Below are 17,149 nucleotides of genomic sequence, written 5' to 3' on the forward strand. Positions count from 1 at the left end.
CCGCGCATGCTCAGTGCGGCCCCGGCCAATGCCGGAAGGAGCTGCGCGCCTGCGCGGCGCCCGGAGTCGGGGCGGGGGCGCAGGCGCGCTGAGGCCGGGCAGCCGGTGATGGCGTCCGTGGCGGAGTTGGGGGGTGCGGGCCCATGAGGCGGCCCAGGCCCCGTGCACCCAGCGCAGCCAGGGAGGGGCGGCGGCGCCGCGGCTCGCACCCGCGCCATGGCGGGCGTGTTCGACATCGACCTGGACCAGCCTGAGGACGCGGCTTCGGACGAGGAGCTGGAGGAGGGGGTGAGAGGGGGGAGCCCGAGCCGGCGCGGCGCGGGGAGGGAGCGGGAGGCCGTGGCGGGGAGCGGCGCCGGGGGCAGGCCTGAGGGGGAGGGCGCGGGAGGCGGCCCGCGGGCCCGCGCCGGGGGACACGGCCTGGCGGCGGGGCGGGAGCCGGGCGAGGCGGAGCGCGGGGAGAGCCGGGCCGCCGCCCCGGCCCGCGCAGGTGAGGCGGCCGCGACCGCGCCCTGTCCGGCGAGAGCCGGCCGCGCTGCCCCGACGGCTGCCCCGGGGGGCGGCACCGCTGCGGCCCGGCCTCGCAGGGCCCGGGAGGCGGCCGGGGAGGGCCCGGGCGGGGAGCGGCGTCGCGCCCTTCGCCGGGCGCGGCTGCCGGGCAGGGCGGGCGGGGGGTGGGCAGGGGCTGCGCCGGTCTGCGGGAGCTTTTCCCTCGGAAGTTTCGCGTTGGGTTTCCAGTGCCGCAGCGGGGTGGTGGGCTTTTTTTATTTTTTTTCTGCCTTTATTTTTTTATTGTCACATGTTTTAACGTCAGTGCAGAAACGCTGATCTTCCTGGAGCTGTGTGAAGCCGCTGCTTTAGCGGCAAAATTAAAAGCAAAGCTTTAAAACGCCGCGCTAGGCGTCCGTGGGGCCCGGCGTGCGTCTCCGCCTCACGCCCTCGTAGACGGTTCAGCTCGCAGTCTGTCGCTGGGCGTTTGGTGTGCTCACATGGACTCTGTTCAGGCTTTGGGGGAGTTCTATTACAAGATCGCTGTTTGTATTTTCCTAGTGCTGCTGTTGCTTTTTCGTATTGTTTTGTATATTAAAACATTTGCTGTTGCTTAAACTGCTGCTGCATGTATTTTTTGCTATTTAAATACTAACGACAGTGTTGGAGTCTTTGAGAGGAGCAGACACTCGGTATCACAGTTGGAGTACCCACGCTGCGTGCAAACTGTAGAGGCATTGTTTGACAGCTGAAGGCTTCAGCGCTCCTCAGCCTGCAGGAAAGGCACTGTTTGTCACCTCAATAATCAATAAAGCGCTTGGCTTAAAAAAAACGTCGCTTGCAGCACGCTGTTCAATGTTGCCAAGAACAGGTTCTAAGGGGGGTGGCAAGAAAGCTGAATTTGTTCTCGGTCACATTCCAATAATTCAGTCTGAGGGAACAAATATAAAAAATTCATTACTTACTGTGGATTTTTAAAAATTGTTATGTCTGAAATTTTCATGGCAGAACTGTGGACACGAATGCATACTGGCAGCCTGGTTTGGTTCTCAGGAGCCTTTTGGCAAACAGATAAAGCAGGATGAGAGTGGACTTGAAATTAAAACAGAAATGAAAATCAGGGAATATAAGAGCAGGCAAGAAGGAGAAGCGTTGAGATCATTACACTGGAAGTGAGCAAGGTGTAAAGTCTGGACTACCTTGTCTGATCCCTGTGGTGCTGGTCCCTGGTTCCTCCCGAAAGCTGTGAGCCTCGGAGTAGCAAGAGCGGATCGGTTGTAGGTTTGAATAGGCACGGCTATTCTAGAAAGTCGGAAGAATTGTTTAAATGGAGAGTGTACTCATAAGCCCTGTGGTTGTATGTACTAAATATTACGGTGGGAAAAACAGCCTTAATTTTTGTGCTTGTAATAAATGAAACAGTAAGTGTAGACTGAAGGACTGCTAGCTTTCCAACCAGAATGCCATTGCATTTCTTGGTTTTGTGAAATGAGAGGAAATCCTGAAAATAGCGGAATGGCACCTGATGTGAATTTTGTTCAAGTTAATACTGAAAATGAAAACCATAGATTACAGGGGCAAGAAACGCAGGAGTGAACTTTGCCAGAACCACTGGGTTACTTGAACAGTTGTTGCAGGAACCTCGTGGGTGTCTAATCTCGCTGTTTGTTGGCATTGAACGGTAGGGGGTTTTATTGTGAAACAGATGTCAATAAGCTGGATTTCTCTAATAAACGTTATTGAGGGGTCATGAGCTAGCAGCTCTCTGACCTGGAAATGAACTTTTGGACTCCATAATGGCTTGTGGTGCTACTAGGTGGAAGGAGGAGTTAAATTCCCCTCTAGATCACCCACCAAAATAAACCAGCCTCTGTCAACTTTAAGTGGTTTCAAAGTTACTGAAAGTTTCTATTTTTCATTGGTTAGTGTTTTCATTTATATAATACTTGAAAATGCACTCCATGGCTTGGTCTGCTCTTTGCAGATCTCTGGATGTTTTGTCCTTTTTTTTTTTTTTCTTCTGATTCTCTGAATTTCATTTGTCACTCAATATATTGGTATTCAGTCTGTAGAGTCCAGGCTGCTTCTCACTAACTTGCAGTTGTTATTTTATGTACGTGTTTTTAAAAATAAAAATGTTAAGGTATAGTCTAAAGCTCATTAGAAGCTTGCCCATTAAATTCTATTTGTATTCCTTCCAGCTGTCTGCTTGGTTTGCCATGTAGAGCCACAATTATAGGGAAGTATTATCTTGCATAAGGGATCAAGTTGAAAAATTCTTTGAAGAAAATTCCTCTTCAAAATTGAACTACATTCTTTAATGGTGACGAGTTCTGATGTTGAAGCGCTTGAGCCTTCTTTAGTAGTATCTGCATGCATTAATCTATCTGGATGATTATTGGTCAAAAAAGGTATTTAACATCAGAGTGAAGCTTAATTCTTACATTACTACTGGGATTTGATTATTATCCATACAGACTAATGAAACCTTCTCACTAGATTATTTGTTTCTAGTGTGTGTGAATCCCAGTTCATCCATTCACGTAATCTTTACTATTGTTCTAATTTGCATAATACTGTAATAGGATTTTAAAATTCATATGTAAGAGCAACTGTAAAAAAAAATAAAAATGCGGTACCTTAACATTTTTCAGATTCCCTTGGGGGTGTGTGAAATTGTTACCTGCAATACTTCAGTGATTAACAATGCAGTCAATTGAAACAGTGGTTCCACATGTCACTGTTTGAGATACATGGAAGTATTGCAAATCTTGTACAGAATTTTGTAGATTTCTTATCTTCTGCTTATAATTTATTATTCCTGACCTTTAGGCTTATTTAATTATAAATTATAATTATATAATTATTATAGATAATTTAAGAAGTTATAAAACACATCAGTGCATTTATTTTTAAGACTGCTTTTTTTCTTTTGCTATAATTAATCTTCCTTTTACCCCTCCCATCCCCAGGGTCAATTAAGTGAGAGCATGGACCATGGAGGAGTTGGCCAATATGACCTGTAAGTTGCTGCTAGAAAATGTTCTGTACCATTCATGCCAACTACATATAACTTCTCATTTTGTTACGTTGTTAAGTTAAATAGAAAATTTTGTCATTCTTGTTCAATTTTGAGTTGTTTCTAGTCATTTTACTATTTCTTCACATTAAAATTTGTGAATTGTATCTTGAAATAAAATAATAATAATAAAAAAAATCTGGCAAAACTTGCTGTTGTCTTTTAATCCTTGTTTATCCTAACATTATCTATTGTACTTGAATGGTATTTGTAATATCCATGTAATGCACTGTCTGCAGAACGTTGTGTGTTCTGTTCGTTTTATAAAGGCTCCAGTTGCAGCTTCGCGTAGCAGTCTGAAGCAGATGAGAAGTCAGAAGTTCTGAAGTTCATGAGACACAGCTACCTTCAGCATTACTTCAATTAGAGATTTCCAGATTGTTTCAGCATACCATGTTGTGAGAAGAAAGCAGTGATAGTTAAAACAGTGCAGTTACATTGACTTTAGCAGGATCAATCTGTTCAGCTTTTGCAGAGCTGTAGCGTATTTTAGAAGTGTTAACACATTCAATTGTGTTTCAGTCTTCTGTTGTGGCGTGTTCAGAGTTGTGAGACTTTTTTTGTTACAGCTTTTTCTGCAAGATGGTTATGTTACAGAAGTCTTACCATGACTGTTGGGGCTGCTGAATGCGATCCGAAACTTAAAACACACCCTATAGCCTTGCTTTTACTTGAGGTCTTGTAGGAATATCTAAGTCAGTTTGAGGCTTGGGTCTTTTACATTTCATTCTAGTGTAATACAGAGATTTATAATGCATTAAAATGAAGGAATCTGAAGGAGATATTGATGCTATCAATCCCCCAAACTTGCAGGTAATCTTTTCTGTGCAACTTGCAACTTACTGGTTTGCACACACCTAAATAAAATTTCTGATGCTGAGAATTCTCCAAATCTCCAAAGCAGTCATTCAGTTATGTCAGATATAGTGTGTGCTTTTCAGAAAGTAATTTGCTTGCTTACTTTCATTTGATCATTTTTGAGTATCAGGTAGTCTTATATTCTTGTTTCGGTTTTATCCAGTGGCATGGAACATTGTGAAAAATTTGAGATTTCAGAAACTAGTGTAAACAGAGGTCCAGAAAAGATCCGACCAGAGTGCTTTGAGTTACTGCGCGTACTTGGCAAAGGTGGCTATGGAAAGGTAAGGAACTCTTTTCTACAGAAGTAAATCCATTACACTGAAGGCCATTAAAGTGCTCGCTTGCTGCCTTCGGCAAGGTCTAATCTTCCCATCCTGTTTTCTGAAACGTTCCATCATACCAGCAGGTAACCCCAGGGCTGCCGAGGTGTCAGGGGCAGAGCCTCACTAGCTGGTGGCAGCAGAAAATGTCCCAGGCTGGTTCTGGTGCAGATCAGTAGCTCTTCTCCTTCAGGCAGCGTTGCAGTCTGTCGGTGGTCTCATCTCTCTTTCGCAAAACTTTGTTGTTATCTTATGACAGCTGATGCGTTCGTAATATGTGATTGCTTTTGTATTGGTGTTGTACAGGTATTTCAAGTACGAAAAGTAACCGGAGCAAACACTGGGAAAATATTTGCCATGAAAGTTCTTAAAAAGGTAACCTGAATGTTCACATTTCAGTGCTATCAGAATTGAAAAAAATTGATCCCTCCATTTAGGTTTTACAATTGTCTAATCTAATACACCTAAAAATAAACTTTATCAGTTGTTAATGCAGGTATGGTTGGAATTGGAATTAAACTTTAAATTGTTCTTTGTAGTTCTTAGCAGCTACTTTAAATAGGTCAGGAGGTCCCTTCCAATGTAAATTACTGTATAATTCTGTGAAATAAATAAAACTTCTGCAACAAACCTCTCATGTTATGTATATATTGTGGTGAAATTCTCTTTTTTTTGCTATGTTGCTGACTCATATGTAGTGTTGTGGTTCAGTAAACTCACAATTGAACTAAATATAAAGCCTGCCTTGTTTAGCATGTTCCTGTGCTCACGTATCTCTGCTTTTTGTAGGCAATGATTGTAAGGAACGCAAAGGATACAGCTCATACAAAAGCGGAGCGGAATATACTGGAGGAAGTGAAACATCCCTTCATCGTAGACTTAATTTATGCCTTTCAGACTGGTGGAAAACTCTACCTCATCCTTGAGTATCTCAGTGGTCAGTATATGAAATTCTGTCATCTGCTGCTTTGTATCTTATGTAATAGAGAATTTTTACTTCTTACTCTGCTTACAAAAGGCCATTAACTATTGGCCGTGGCGTCTTAAAACTGTAAATTAGGCTACCATTAATACATAGAATAACATAAATAAACCTTCTAATTCAATGAAATACAGAGAAATGAAACATGAGAGTTATTTTTAATGGAAGTACAGGAGAGGAGGAGTTTTAATACCTTTTCTTCCATCAGATTTGTAATTCCTGTATGTTACACTTAGATTCTATGCAGTCGTACAGAGTACCTGAGGTGTTAGTCCTTGCAGGTTCTCTGTGAAGCAAGGAAGTGTTATCTCATTTCATGGACAGGGAAACAGACACAGATTACAAGCCATTTGCTCAAGTTATAACAATAGGAAAAAACAAGGACAGAAACACTTGGTTTTTTTCAGCATGCTGTTTTGATTTCTTTTGGTGTTTCTTTAGGTTGCTAAAATTCTGAGAATAACAGAATAGTAAGTTCTCAGTTGTTTTTTGTGAAACAACTTGTAGAGCAGGACAGAATGCCTATTGCTTATATTTTTTCTAGAAAATGGACTTTTGACTGACTAAAAATGATACTTTAATAATCTCATTTTTCTCATGACAGGAGGAGAACTATTTATGCAGTTAGAGAGAGAAGGGATATTTATGGAAGACACAGCTTGGTAAGTGAAACTATATTGGTAAGTTAAAAGTTTTGGGGTTTTTTCTCCCAGTGCTTAAACTGTATATGCTGAATTGAAAAACTATAATTACTCATTCATTTCATAGTCTAGTGAAAAGAGCAGTTAACTGGAATTTGGGAAGATGTATGTGTTCCATACTTACCAGTTTGTGCTGGTGTAACTCCAGTCTTACTTCAGAAGAGGGTCCACTGCTGGTTGCTGAGTGAGGCCGTATTCCATAGGGATGTGATAAAGGAGGCATTTTGAGTGTTGGAGAAAAGACTGTGAAAGACTTGCTTTAAGTGCAGGGGTTTTGTTCTTGATTCACAGACAATTTTACATGCAGGTTTACAGAATCTCCAAGTCACTGTAATGGCTATATTCTCTTAACGATCAGATGTTTGAAATTATAAAGGCAATTATTCTAATGAAGGAGAAACAGCTTTTTGGGTAGTGATATTTTGGATACAAAAAAGTTGAAGGTATCCCATCTTGGTGAGGCTTCCCACAACTGCATACAGGTGTATCTTCCCACAGCACGTGCAGATAATGCCTGAGAAAAGCTTTGATGTACGTGTGGGGCTGTCAGACCGTTCTACAGATAGCGCTCTGGGTGCTGCTGGTTACCTTCTTAGCTTCGTTTATTTTCTGCAACGTTGCCGTCTAGATGTGGTAATACAGATTGAAGCATATTTGAGGCACTAACCGGTAAATTCAAATTCCTCCAAATACATTAATGATAAGATAGGTAATGAACAGGTAAACCTAATGCTAATGGCATAATTTTGTAGTTCATCTTGGAGTCTGCACGCCTTTTGGCAAACCAGCCTCAAAGGCATCATTGCTTCTCTCATACATTTCTAATGATACTTTCAAGGAACCGTTGCTATGTACGTAATAGTCTTAGTGCTTAAGATGCTTTGCTTGATTGAATGTGTCTAATTTTGTGGCATGTTTCCTTTCAGCTTTTACTTGGCAGAAATCTCAATGGCATTGGGACACTTGCATCAAAAAGGAATCATCTACCGTGATCTGAAGCCAGAAAATATCATGCTTAATCATCAAGGTAGAAATAAGTAACAATTATGCTGCCAGTCATTTGAAAACAATTCTTCAAAGGTGACAACACTTCACTCTCATGTGAATTTCCCTGGAACAATGGCATGTTTGTTATCACTCATGGTATAACTGAAGACTTGCCAAAGCTAATTGCTTGCCCTTAAACACAGCTTCTTTGGCTTTAATGGGCCACAGCAAGCTCCAAGTTCCGTGTGTATAGTCACAGGCATTTTTTGAATGGTTGACTTGCTATTTCTGCACCTCTGAAATTTTTCCTGCCACTGGGTCATTGTAAAGTACATAAAGATCTGTGTCTTCAGTGTAGCATCAGTGACATTTTAGTAATGGGGGTGACTGAAGACGCTAGGAGAGGCAGTTTACGTAGGACGCCAAATCATCTGTAGCTGAAATGACGTACCTGGTGGGTGACGCTTCACCTGACAGTAGTAGCAATTCCTGAATACACTGTTACATTGACTGTATGGCACTGATGAGGCTGCCAGTCTGTACCATCCAGTATTTTCATGTTCTCTTGAACAACTTATTTACTTAGTCTTTGTACTAAATTATTCAGTGTACTTTACATTTGAGGTTGTTCTCTGAACTTTGAAGCAAGCAGTAATACTTGATAGCCGACTTTCCAATCTGAATGATGCTCTACAATCTTTATGTTTAAATACATTTGTCTGTACGTGTATAAGTTTTGTTAGTTTGTCTTGTTTCTCTTCACCAAGTGGCAGCGCTTTCTTATGCAGGTATAATGCAGAGGTTTTATCTGTGATTACCTCATTCTGTTTATAGCTGTATTGCTTTGTCAGACCACTGAGGATATCTGGAAGTAGTTCAGAGTTATTACATATCCATGGTAAAAATGCCTAATTTTTAATGTTACTTATACAAATGTCACAATTCTGGCAAGTCTGAAATTTTATATATTTAATTTCAGGTCATGTAAAATTGACTGACTTCGGATTATGTAAAGAATCTATTCACGATGGAACGGTCACACACACATTCTGTGGAACAATCGAATACATGTGAGCTGCATGATGAAATAGAAAAGTACTAGTCTGGTCTGGGGGTAATGCCTACATTTTGCCTTTTTAACTGATGGTTTATCTGTTCGGTCTCTTATGGAAACTGTACTTGATAAAGGTGGTTTTGTTTGAAAACTAATAGTCAGAATTAGTTTTAAGCTTGTTAAAATACTTTCATATTTTCAATTTTTCTGATTATAGGGCCCCTGAAATCTTGATGAGGAGCGGGCATAATCGTGCTGTGGACTGGTGGAGTTTGGGGGCATTAATGTATGACATGCTGACTGGAGCAGTAGGTGCACAGTTATAGTTGCATGTATTTCTCTTTGTAGCTTTTTTAGTTGCCTGTATTCTAATTCAGATGCATGTATAAATACGTATATATTTATATATATACAAAGTACAAGTAAGAAATATAACTAAAATATGGCTACCCTTATGTTGACTACAGTCATGAGCTGCTCTCATCCAAACAGCTATTTGGAAGTCCCATTTGCAGTAATTTTACCTGCTTTATAAATTACTGAAGTGAGTTCTGTGTTCACAAATAAGAGACCTGAACAAGTCCTATTTTTCCTCCCATTGCAATGGTGCTTTCTAGCCTCCTTTCACTGGGGAGAACAGAAAGAAAACAATTGACAAGATTCTCAAGTGTAAACTCAACTTGCCTCCCTACCTCACACAAGAAGCCAGAGATCTGCTTAAAAAGGTAGAATTTTAATAATAGTCAGTACTACATGTGTATGTAGAAAATAGAAATATTTTCTATTCTGTTTCTGAACACTATGGCTGTTCAGTCTATGCCTGTTTTAATACTGATAAGTCAGTCTTGGTTTTGCGTGGTACAGAAAGTGATTTTGCTTGAAAATAACAACTGTTTTCTAACAAATGCAGATTTTCTGATTGTTCTGTATTCATTCCGCATGGTATTCACTCAAATGATGATTCATGTTAGAACTAGTCTAGTCATAACAGCGTAACTAATTTTTCTTTTTTGGATGTTATTTCTCCTCAAGCTGCTAAAAAGAAATGCTGCCTCACGCCTAGGAGCTGGTCCTGGAGATGCTGGAGAAGTTCAGGTAACTTTTCCTTAACTCAAGCATTCTTAAATTACCTCATTGAAAATAAACTAGCTTTGAGGGTACATCAGGGAAGGACAGTATGCCGGTCTTGAAGTTTAATGAACAAAAAGACAGCCACATGTGACAACTGATCAAAATTTGAATGCTGTAAAGCTTTACGAAAGCAGCTATGTACCTATTTGATAATTTGAGATTTGGAAAGTAACATTTGTTCTTTAGGTCTGTCTTCCAGTACATCTTTTCTGCTAGTTGCACAATGCTAATGGTACAGTCAACCATCGAGAGCAATGATACTCTATCAGTCTGATGAAAAACCTGCCAGCCCTTGCATTTCATGCAGCTCTTTCAAGGGACAAGTGTTGTTGTTTTGTGTACGTTGTTGCATAGTTAAAAGTTAAGGCAGAGGCCTAGTTCACAGGAAGCTGCTTCCACCTTGACTTTTTTTGTGGCAAGATTAACAGTGTACTAGAGTCCTCCTTATTTCACAATAATGATAATTTGTCATTAATACAGTGTTTTGTCATTATTTTTAGATACCTAACTTTTAAAGTTGAAAAATGTAGAAGTATTTTGCATGTCAACTGACTTCTTCTAATATTTTCAAGGAAAACATGATAGGGACTTACGTTGTCTGACTCGGAGGTATGGTTATCAATTTTCAGCTCTTTCAGCTCCGCTGATGTAGTGACGCAGAATATATTCCACTAGACCCATATGTGATTTTGGAAAGACAGACAGCACAGAGAGGGTCTGAAAAGAACATGCTTACTAATTCTTAAGCTTCTGTGATTTATACCCAGAAGGCGGATTATGACTGTGCTATTGCTTACTCCTGTAGGCTCACCCGTTCTTCAGACACATTAACTGGGATGAGCTGTTGGCACGAAAGGTGGAACCTCCTTTTAAACCCTTATTGGTATGTACTTGGAATGCTGTGAGATATTCCTTGTATGCCTTTAGGAAAGGTCTTAAACAGTGTGGAATCTAAAACTTTGAACCATTCACTCTTACAAACTGGAGTGCCCTTGATTTCTGGTACTTTAAATAGTTAAATGCATCAACTGAGGTTTCTGGTTCTCAGATTCACTCTTGTCAAATTAAAGAGAGAAACTACCTGATGCAGATTTTTTTATTTGTTCCCTGAGAACTGATGCTGTATCAACATTTAAAAAAAACCCCTCTTTAAGTCTCCAGACATTATGAAATACTGGCTGTCATGAGCATGCTGTTCTGTCTTATTACTCTGTAGTCATGGTACTCATCTGTCACTGGAACAGTTTATATGAGAAGGTGGCAAAAATCAGCTAAGCGCCAATTTATCCTTCTGTTAAGTCTCTTGGAGGAGTAAGGTTCTGCTTCAGTTTTAATTCCTCCTGCTTGTAACCTGTAGGTTATACAGACTTGCAAGTGCAGGTATCTCTGAACTTCTGCTGCTAAACATCGTACAGTAAGTCAGTACTTAGCTGAATCTAAGATGATAATTAGTTGCTGAGCAAAAGTAAATCAAGTCACCTAATTAAGCATTCGGTATGTTTGCTTATTATTTACAATGCATCTTGTGCGTTATAGGCAGTAATTAAAGTTTACCTCAAACCAGTGATGTGATGAGTAAGCCTCTATTATCCCATCTTACATTTTTGTGGTGTGGGGTGTCTGTCTGTTTTTTTTTTCCCTCCGAGTGCAATTAGGCACAGCAGCAATAGGTATGGCCACTCTGATTGTTCCTGACTACTAAAAATCTCGCTTTAAACTGAGGTAGGCATCACTGATGTTGAGCATAGTACAGCATGGGGACTCCAGACACTTTTTTCCTCTCTGTTTTAAATGAAATTGAGAATGACAAAAGACTGGTATTTCCAAATGAACTATCTGAAGATAGTTTTGAGATTTTCTGTTACTAGCAGACTTTACAAAAGCTACTCGTACAAACCAGATGGTTTTTGAAAATGGTTGCACAGTGGCCAGCACAAATTAATATATACTGCCTTGTCGGTTACACTTAGGGATGAGAGAAGGGATCTTGGGTTTACATCTGTTGTTCTTTGACTGAATTAAACGATATTCTTCATAGCCATTTATTGCAGAGTTGTCATCTGCCCCTCACCATATAAACACTTCCGTATCTGCAAAAATGGGATGAAATGATCTGGAGAGGCTTTCAGAAACTAATAGTTGCAACTGTTCTATACTAGCTGTGACAAGGGCTAAACTTGCAAGAAACTGGCATTGTATTTCTAAAAGCTTTTGTTTGTAATTTGAGATTTTTCTTTTTTTTTTAAAAAGGCATCTTTTTAATTTGTGTTCCTTTTTGATCCATAATTTTTGCCCCTCCCCCTTGCCTTTATTTCTCAGTGTCAGTGCCCATAGTGACCTCCCACTGGCAGCGACAGGATTCCGACACCACTCCAGGGTTTTACTACAGCAGAGCTCTGCCAAAAACCTATGGAATGAACTCCATCCAGAGGCTACACTGATCACCGCTAAGCCATTTGGTTGATATCTGTAATATAAACCCTTAATCATTTTGTTTTTGCAAAGCAATCTGAAGAGGATGTGAGCCAGTTTGATTCAAAGTTTACACGTCAGACACCTGTTGATAGCCCAGATGACTCTACTCTCAGTGAAAGTGCCAACCAGGTCTTTCTGGTAAGTGAGCCAGGGACGAGTGGGAAATCACTGTGGAGAGGTCGGATCTGTTACTCAGACGCAGTAGGGCGTTTCAGGTGAATGAGTTCTACCGAACCTTAACAGCCGATACTTGAAGCAAACTGTTTTAACTTTAAACCCACGTTCTGCAACAGGTTTGAAATTTTTTAAGGGCTGTGAAAATACTTGTTTTGATCATTGCTGACGTTTTCTTTATCTAGATAGAGCTGCCAACAAATGTTGCTTACTTGCTGAAATGTCAGCATTCTAATTCACAATTGCATTGTGCACCCTGGACATGTGATTGCTTTCACAGTCATGCAAAGAGAACAATGTCCGTTCTATAGATCAAAATTAATGAAATAGAGCATGCTTGTGGGAATCTGTGCTCTGAGTAGAAATATCTGGGGTGAGCAGGCACCCAGGTGAGGAGCTCCCTAAAGTCCTGCTGTTTGCTTCAGGAAGTGAGTAGAAGTTCATATGTCTACGTTTACTCTCCTTTTTATAATTTTCATTTCCTATTTCATGGCAATCGTAACTGTACAGATACTCATAAATGTAAATCTTGCCTGTAAGTTATAGTGCGTTCATTCTTATTTTGCAGGGTTTTACGTATGTGGCTCCATCTGTACTTGAAAGCGTAAAGGAGAAATTTTCTTTTGAACCAAAAATTCGATCACCTCGCAGATTCATAGGTAGCCCTAGGACACCAGTCAGGTATATATTTTTTTTTTTCCTTCTTTTTTTGTAATATGGTTTTTGGCAAGTAGTTGAAACAGATCTGCATTAGAAATAAAAAATGCGGCCTTTAATCTCAGTAAGCCCATCACTTCTAATGGAAGTGCAGCATCGATCCTATTTTACAAACCACATTATTAGAGACAATCAAGGGTGTTTAGTGGCACAAGAAGTACTAATTTGCTTGCTGTTCAGTGCTGATACACCAGCCTCACAGTCTGGTGACTTCAGTACACTCTTCCTCTAGAACTGTTTCAGAACATCCTAAGTACTTATGTGCTGCTAAAGAATCATGTTAGTACGGAAAATTCCTTATGCAATCATCTAGAAATACATCCTGACTACTCAAATGAGAGAATTTTACAAGAAATGTGGTAGAAGCTAGACATGGAAACTCCCTCAAACTTCTGGAAGTGGAAGGAAGAATTAACAAATGCTTCTCAATAGGCTTGAGTTCAGCTTCCTGCAGAGTAAAGGACATACCTTGGTGCTGTGTATATCTTCATCTCTGACTTTTATATTTCTTGTTTTAAAGCCCTGTAAAGTTTTCCCCTGGGGAATTCTGGGGAAGAGGTGCTTCTGCCAGCGCATCAAATACTCAGACACCTGTGGAATATCCAATGGAGACAAGTGGAATAGAACAAATGGATGTGACAGTCTGTGGAGAGGCCTCAGCACCACTTCCAATCCGGCAACCAAACTCTGGGCCATACAAAAAACAAGCTTTTCCCATGATTTCCAAACGACCAGAGCACTTGCGCATGAATCTATGACAACGCAATTTTTTTTAAGCCTTTGAAGGTGGAAAACAAAGAACGGACATAAGCCCCCTTGAAGTTGAGGGCTTGTATGGTTTACTTTTAAAAAGTGACAGTATCAAAGAGTCAGTCATTGCACAGAGCGACTTGGAAAGCAAAGAAAAATGGATTTTTTTTCTGTCAATCAATGGTGCATAAAAAACTTTAGAAAATGGTATTGCAGAACTCTAGGCACATCATCTAACTGATTCGCAGTGACATCTTCTCACCTTATCAAGGATTTTTCAGCTTGATAGCTTGAAACTGACAGTATTAAGGGTCAGGATGTTGCTTCAGAATCACTGGTCTAGTCGTGAATGTGTCAAGGAGGGTTAGCCCTTTCACTAGGCAAAGTATGAAATGCCTATACGCTTGCGTCTGAGGAGTAATTAGCATGCAAGCTTGGTTAAGCTGTTTCCTACAATGGGGTGGAATCAAAGATGAAAGATGAAATTAATTGGTATTTCACATTCAAAACATAATGCATTTTTTATATATATAAAAATATATATTTTTCAAATAGATTTTTTGATTCAGCTCATTATGGAAAGTATCCCAAAATTAAAAATGCAAAATAATTGGTTGCTGTGAAGAAAGCAAAGGCTCTAGTTCTGATTCTTCTCCTCCTGAAATAAATCAATAAGCGAATCACTCGATTACCAGCTTGGCAATGTGGGGTGGGAGAGAACTGTTTCACTTGCTTACCCAGCTGAAATAGCTGTTCCTGCAGAGACAAACAGACCTAATCAAATGGCAATGCTGCTATGTTCTAGGCTTGACTGGAAGCCATGGGCTCACATACCTGTCCTGCTTATTTCATCCTTGTCCTCAGCAGACATTTCACTGGGAAACATCACTTTTGTATATGCTAGTCACTGAGACGGAGACAGCTGAATGCGGTCAGATTCTTACCCATATAAAAGACCAGGAAAAAGTGCATCGGAATACAAGGTCAGTAGAAACATACAGGAAATACCACAGGAAAGATTATACAAATTCTACATAGTATAAGGAAATAAACCTTTTTGTAATCAGTGGGTAAGAATCTGAGGGATTTTTTTTTTAGTAAAATTCTGCTTATGGGAGTTCCCTGCCATTATACATTTCTAAATTTATCAAATTTTTTTCTATGCTGGGCAATAAATTTGCTGGTTGTATGAGAAAAGTGTTAAATGGCCTTTCAGTGAATGTCTTCCACAGTGGGTCAGAACTTTAGCAACTTAATTTAGGAAACATGTTCTAAGGACACTATTTATGTTTTTGAAATTGTCACAATCTGTACAAATGACTTACAGGTACAAAGAATAAAATAAAGGTAACTTTACCTTACTTAAATACTTCCTGCCTTAAAGAAAGCATTTCCATGAACATAGCTGGTGAAAGGGTTAATATCTGCAGAGCTTTACACTAGTTACGAGTGTGTATGGTGTGTGCGTGCGTGTGTATATGATCATGCAACTGCATACAAGTCCTGTCACTTTTTGCCTGCCACACATTGCATTATCTTTAGTCAAACTGTGCAAAGTCTACTTCTAGTGTTTCACAACAGTAGGGATTTTTTTATAATTCCGCTTACTCTGTGTATACTGAATCTTTTTGAGCCATAGGATCCAAGCCATAAAACTCTCTAAGCACGCTGAATCCAAGCAGAGTGCTGTTTTCTGAAATTCGCAAGTCGGAAGGATTCGTACCTTGTTGATACTAACAGAGAACCAACAAAAATATTGGTTATGATTGAGCAAAAACTAGGGCGTTTTTTTTTTCTCTTCCTGATAAGTCTTTTGTTGGAAAATTTCTTTTTTTAGCGGTATAAGGAAAATAAAGTTACCTTGTAGTGACATAAATTGTACTGGAAGATTGCCATTTTTCATTTGGTAATATGGCCACTGGTGACAGGTTAGGAAACTGAAATCAAAGTGCTCGTCTGTGTGTGTTATGCGTATTTGCAAATACGCAACACTTCAAGCAGTGCCTCTCTGTGCCACTTATTAACACAGGTTTCCTAACATGTTTACTGAGTATAAAGGAACTTAGTATAAAAAAATTTTTTTTTTGAGGCAGATCTCTCTTGGTCCTAGTTACAGCTAACAGTTGCTTTTTGGCTGGCTGGATAGAATTGTCCAGTAGAATTGGTTTAATATGGCTGGCAAGAATGGCAAGAGTTGTTTGTCTGAGTTCACTGATTAATTACAGATACAATTCATCGGTTTTAAAAGTAAATTTCATATACTGTCAATGTTTCATCCTATAGATTATAAGTTTAATTCCCTACCATAACTGTGAAACTTTTGGAGTGTGACTCAGACAGCAAGCACACACTATGCAATATGGTTTATCCTGTATTTATTTGTAAAAATATCAGACATAGATCCTCTATATATATATAATAGTGTCAAAATTACTAGTCGTGAACTAAGGGGAGTGGAGTTCTAGCTCCTGTCTGGCTATTTCAGATAAGTGCAGAATGCATTGAATATTGGAGAGCTTAACAAGTGCTTTCTTTTGTTCATTTAAAAATGTCTTAAATTTTTCATTAGAGTATAGAATCTTATTTTTTTTATTTTGTACAAGCTGCGCTTTTTTAATTATAATCACTGAAAAATTCACTATAATTTGATTTTATAGGATTTTTGTAGCATTACAAAAATATAGTAAAGCTGAGGTTAATACCTGTTGTGGCTAACCATATAAAAGTATTAAATCTTAAACTTGAACAAAAGTCATATTTTTTTTTACTAGATGTTAAATAGGGGAATATTTTGTTCTGCAGGTCATTATCACAAAAGGTTTATAGGTCAGCTGTGTTACCAGCAGTTTTTCTTTTCCCATTTGATGCAGAAACTATTCTGGTATAAGATATTCAGAATTTCATAATTTTTCTCTGTGGGAGTGATGCATACATTTGATGCCATTCGTGTACTAAATTGTAATTTTGGGAATGCTGGAATAATTCCTACCAAGACTGTCTTAATTGTGCCATCTGACATTTGAATGTCATCCTGGTATTAGCTCATAATAAAAGATAAAAATAAATGAGTCAATTGTTCTTTGGAATATCCCTTTTTCTGTCTTGCTATCTAAAAGCTGAACTGCTGGAGAACATTTAATATTTGAGTCCACTCTTAACTATACAGTGGGTGTTTACTTTGGGTCTGTTCTCTTTTTAACTCCCAACCGGCTCTCACTGTTAATCAAAAAGTGCATCAAACATTGAGGGAGATTATTGCTGTTCTTAGGACAGATGCGTGGCTTTTGGTTGGGTTTTTCAAAGTTCTGTCTCTGCAGCGGGATAGTTGCTGTTTTCATTTTCCCAGTTTAAAGGGAAATCCTTTACCCTGAGGGGTAAAGGAGGAGGGGAAGTTATTAAGAATGAGGCAAATAACTTAAATATTCTTCC

The 17,149-nt window shown here is 39.6% G+C and overlaps 1 protein-coding gene across 2 annotated transcripts; it reads left to right on the forward strand.

Annotated features, from left to right (window-relative positions):
• Nucleotides 1-92: 92 nt before the first annotated feature.
• On the forward strand, nucleotides 93-16,806 carry RPS6KB1 (ribosomal protein S6 kinase B1). 2 transcript variants are annotated; one of them, XM_075440501.1, is made up of 15 exons: nucleotides 93-288; nucleotides 3,462-3,511; nucleotides 4,590-4,710; nucleotides 5,056-5,124; nucleotides 5,539-5,686; nucleotides 6,336-6,393; nucleotides 7,359-7,459; nucleotides 8,399-8,489; nucleotides 8,691-8,781; nucleotides 9,091-9,198; nucleotides 9,506-9,568; nucleotides 10,410-10,487; nucleotides 12,110-12,217; nucleotides 12,822-12,934; nucleotides 13,491-16,806. In XM_075440501.1, the coding sequence occupies exons 1-15, from the start codon at nucleotides 217-219 to the stop codon at nucleotides 13,726-13,728; spliced, it is 1,509 nt and encodes a 502-aa protein (XP_075296616.1). In that variant the 5' UTR covers nucleotides 93-216; the 3' UTR covers nucleotides 13,729-16,806. The 2 variants fall into 2 exon arrangements, with proteins under 2 accessions (XP_075296616.1, XP_075296617.1); XM_075440502.1 differs by lacking the exon at nucleotides 93-288 and adding an exon at nucleotides 2,736-2,900.
• Nucleotides 16,807-17,149: the final 343 nt, after the last annotated feature.

The sequence above is a fragment of the Opisthocomus hoazin genome, chromosome 20 (genome assembly GCF_030867145.1).
Source record: "Opisthocomus hoazin isolate bOpiHoa1 chromosome 20, bOpiHoa1.hap1, whole genome shotgun sequence".
Taxonomy (NCBI): Eukaryota; Metazoa; Chordata; class Aves; order Opisthocomiformes; family Opisthocomidae; genus Opisthocomus; species Opisthocomus hoazin.

Coding starts and splice junctions, on each gene's coding strand:
- RPS6KB1 (XM_075440501.1), top strand. CDS start 217: ATGGCGGGCGTGTTCGACATCGACCTGGACCAGCCTGAGGACGCGGCT. Junction 5,687..6,335: donor CATCCTTGAGTATCTCAGTG/GTCAGTATATGA, acceptor TTCTCATGACAG/GAGGAGAACTATTTATGCAG. Junction 8,490..8,690: donor TGTGGAACAATCGAATACAT/GTGAGCTGCATG, acceptor TTCTGATTATAG/GGCCCCTGAAATCTTGATGA.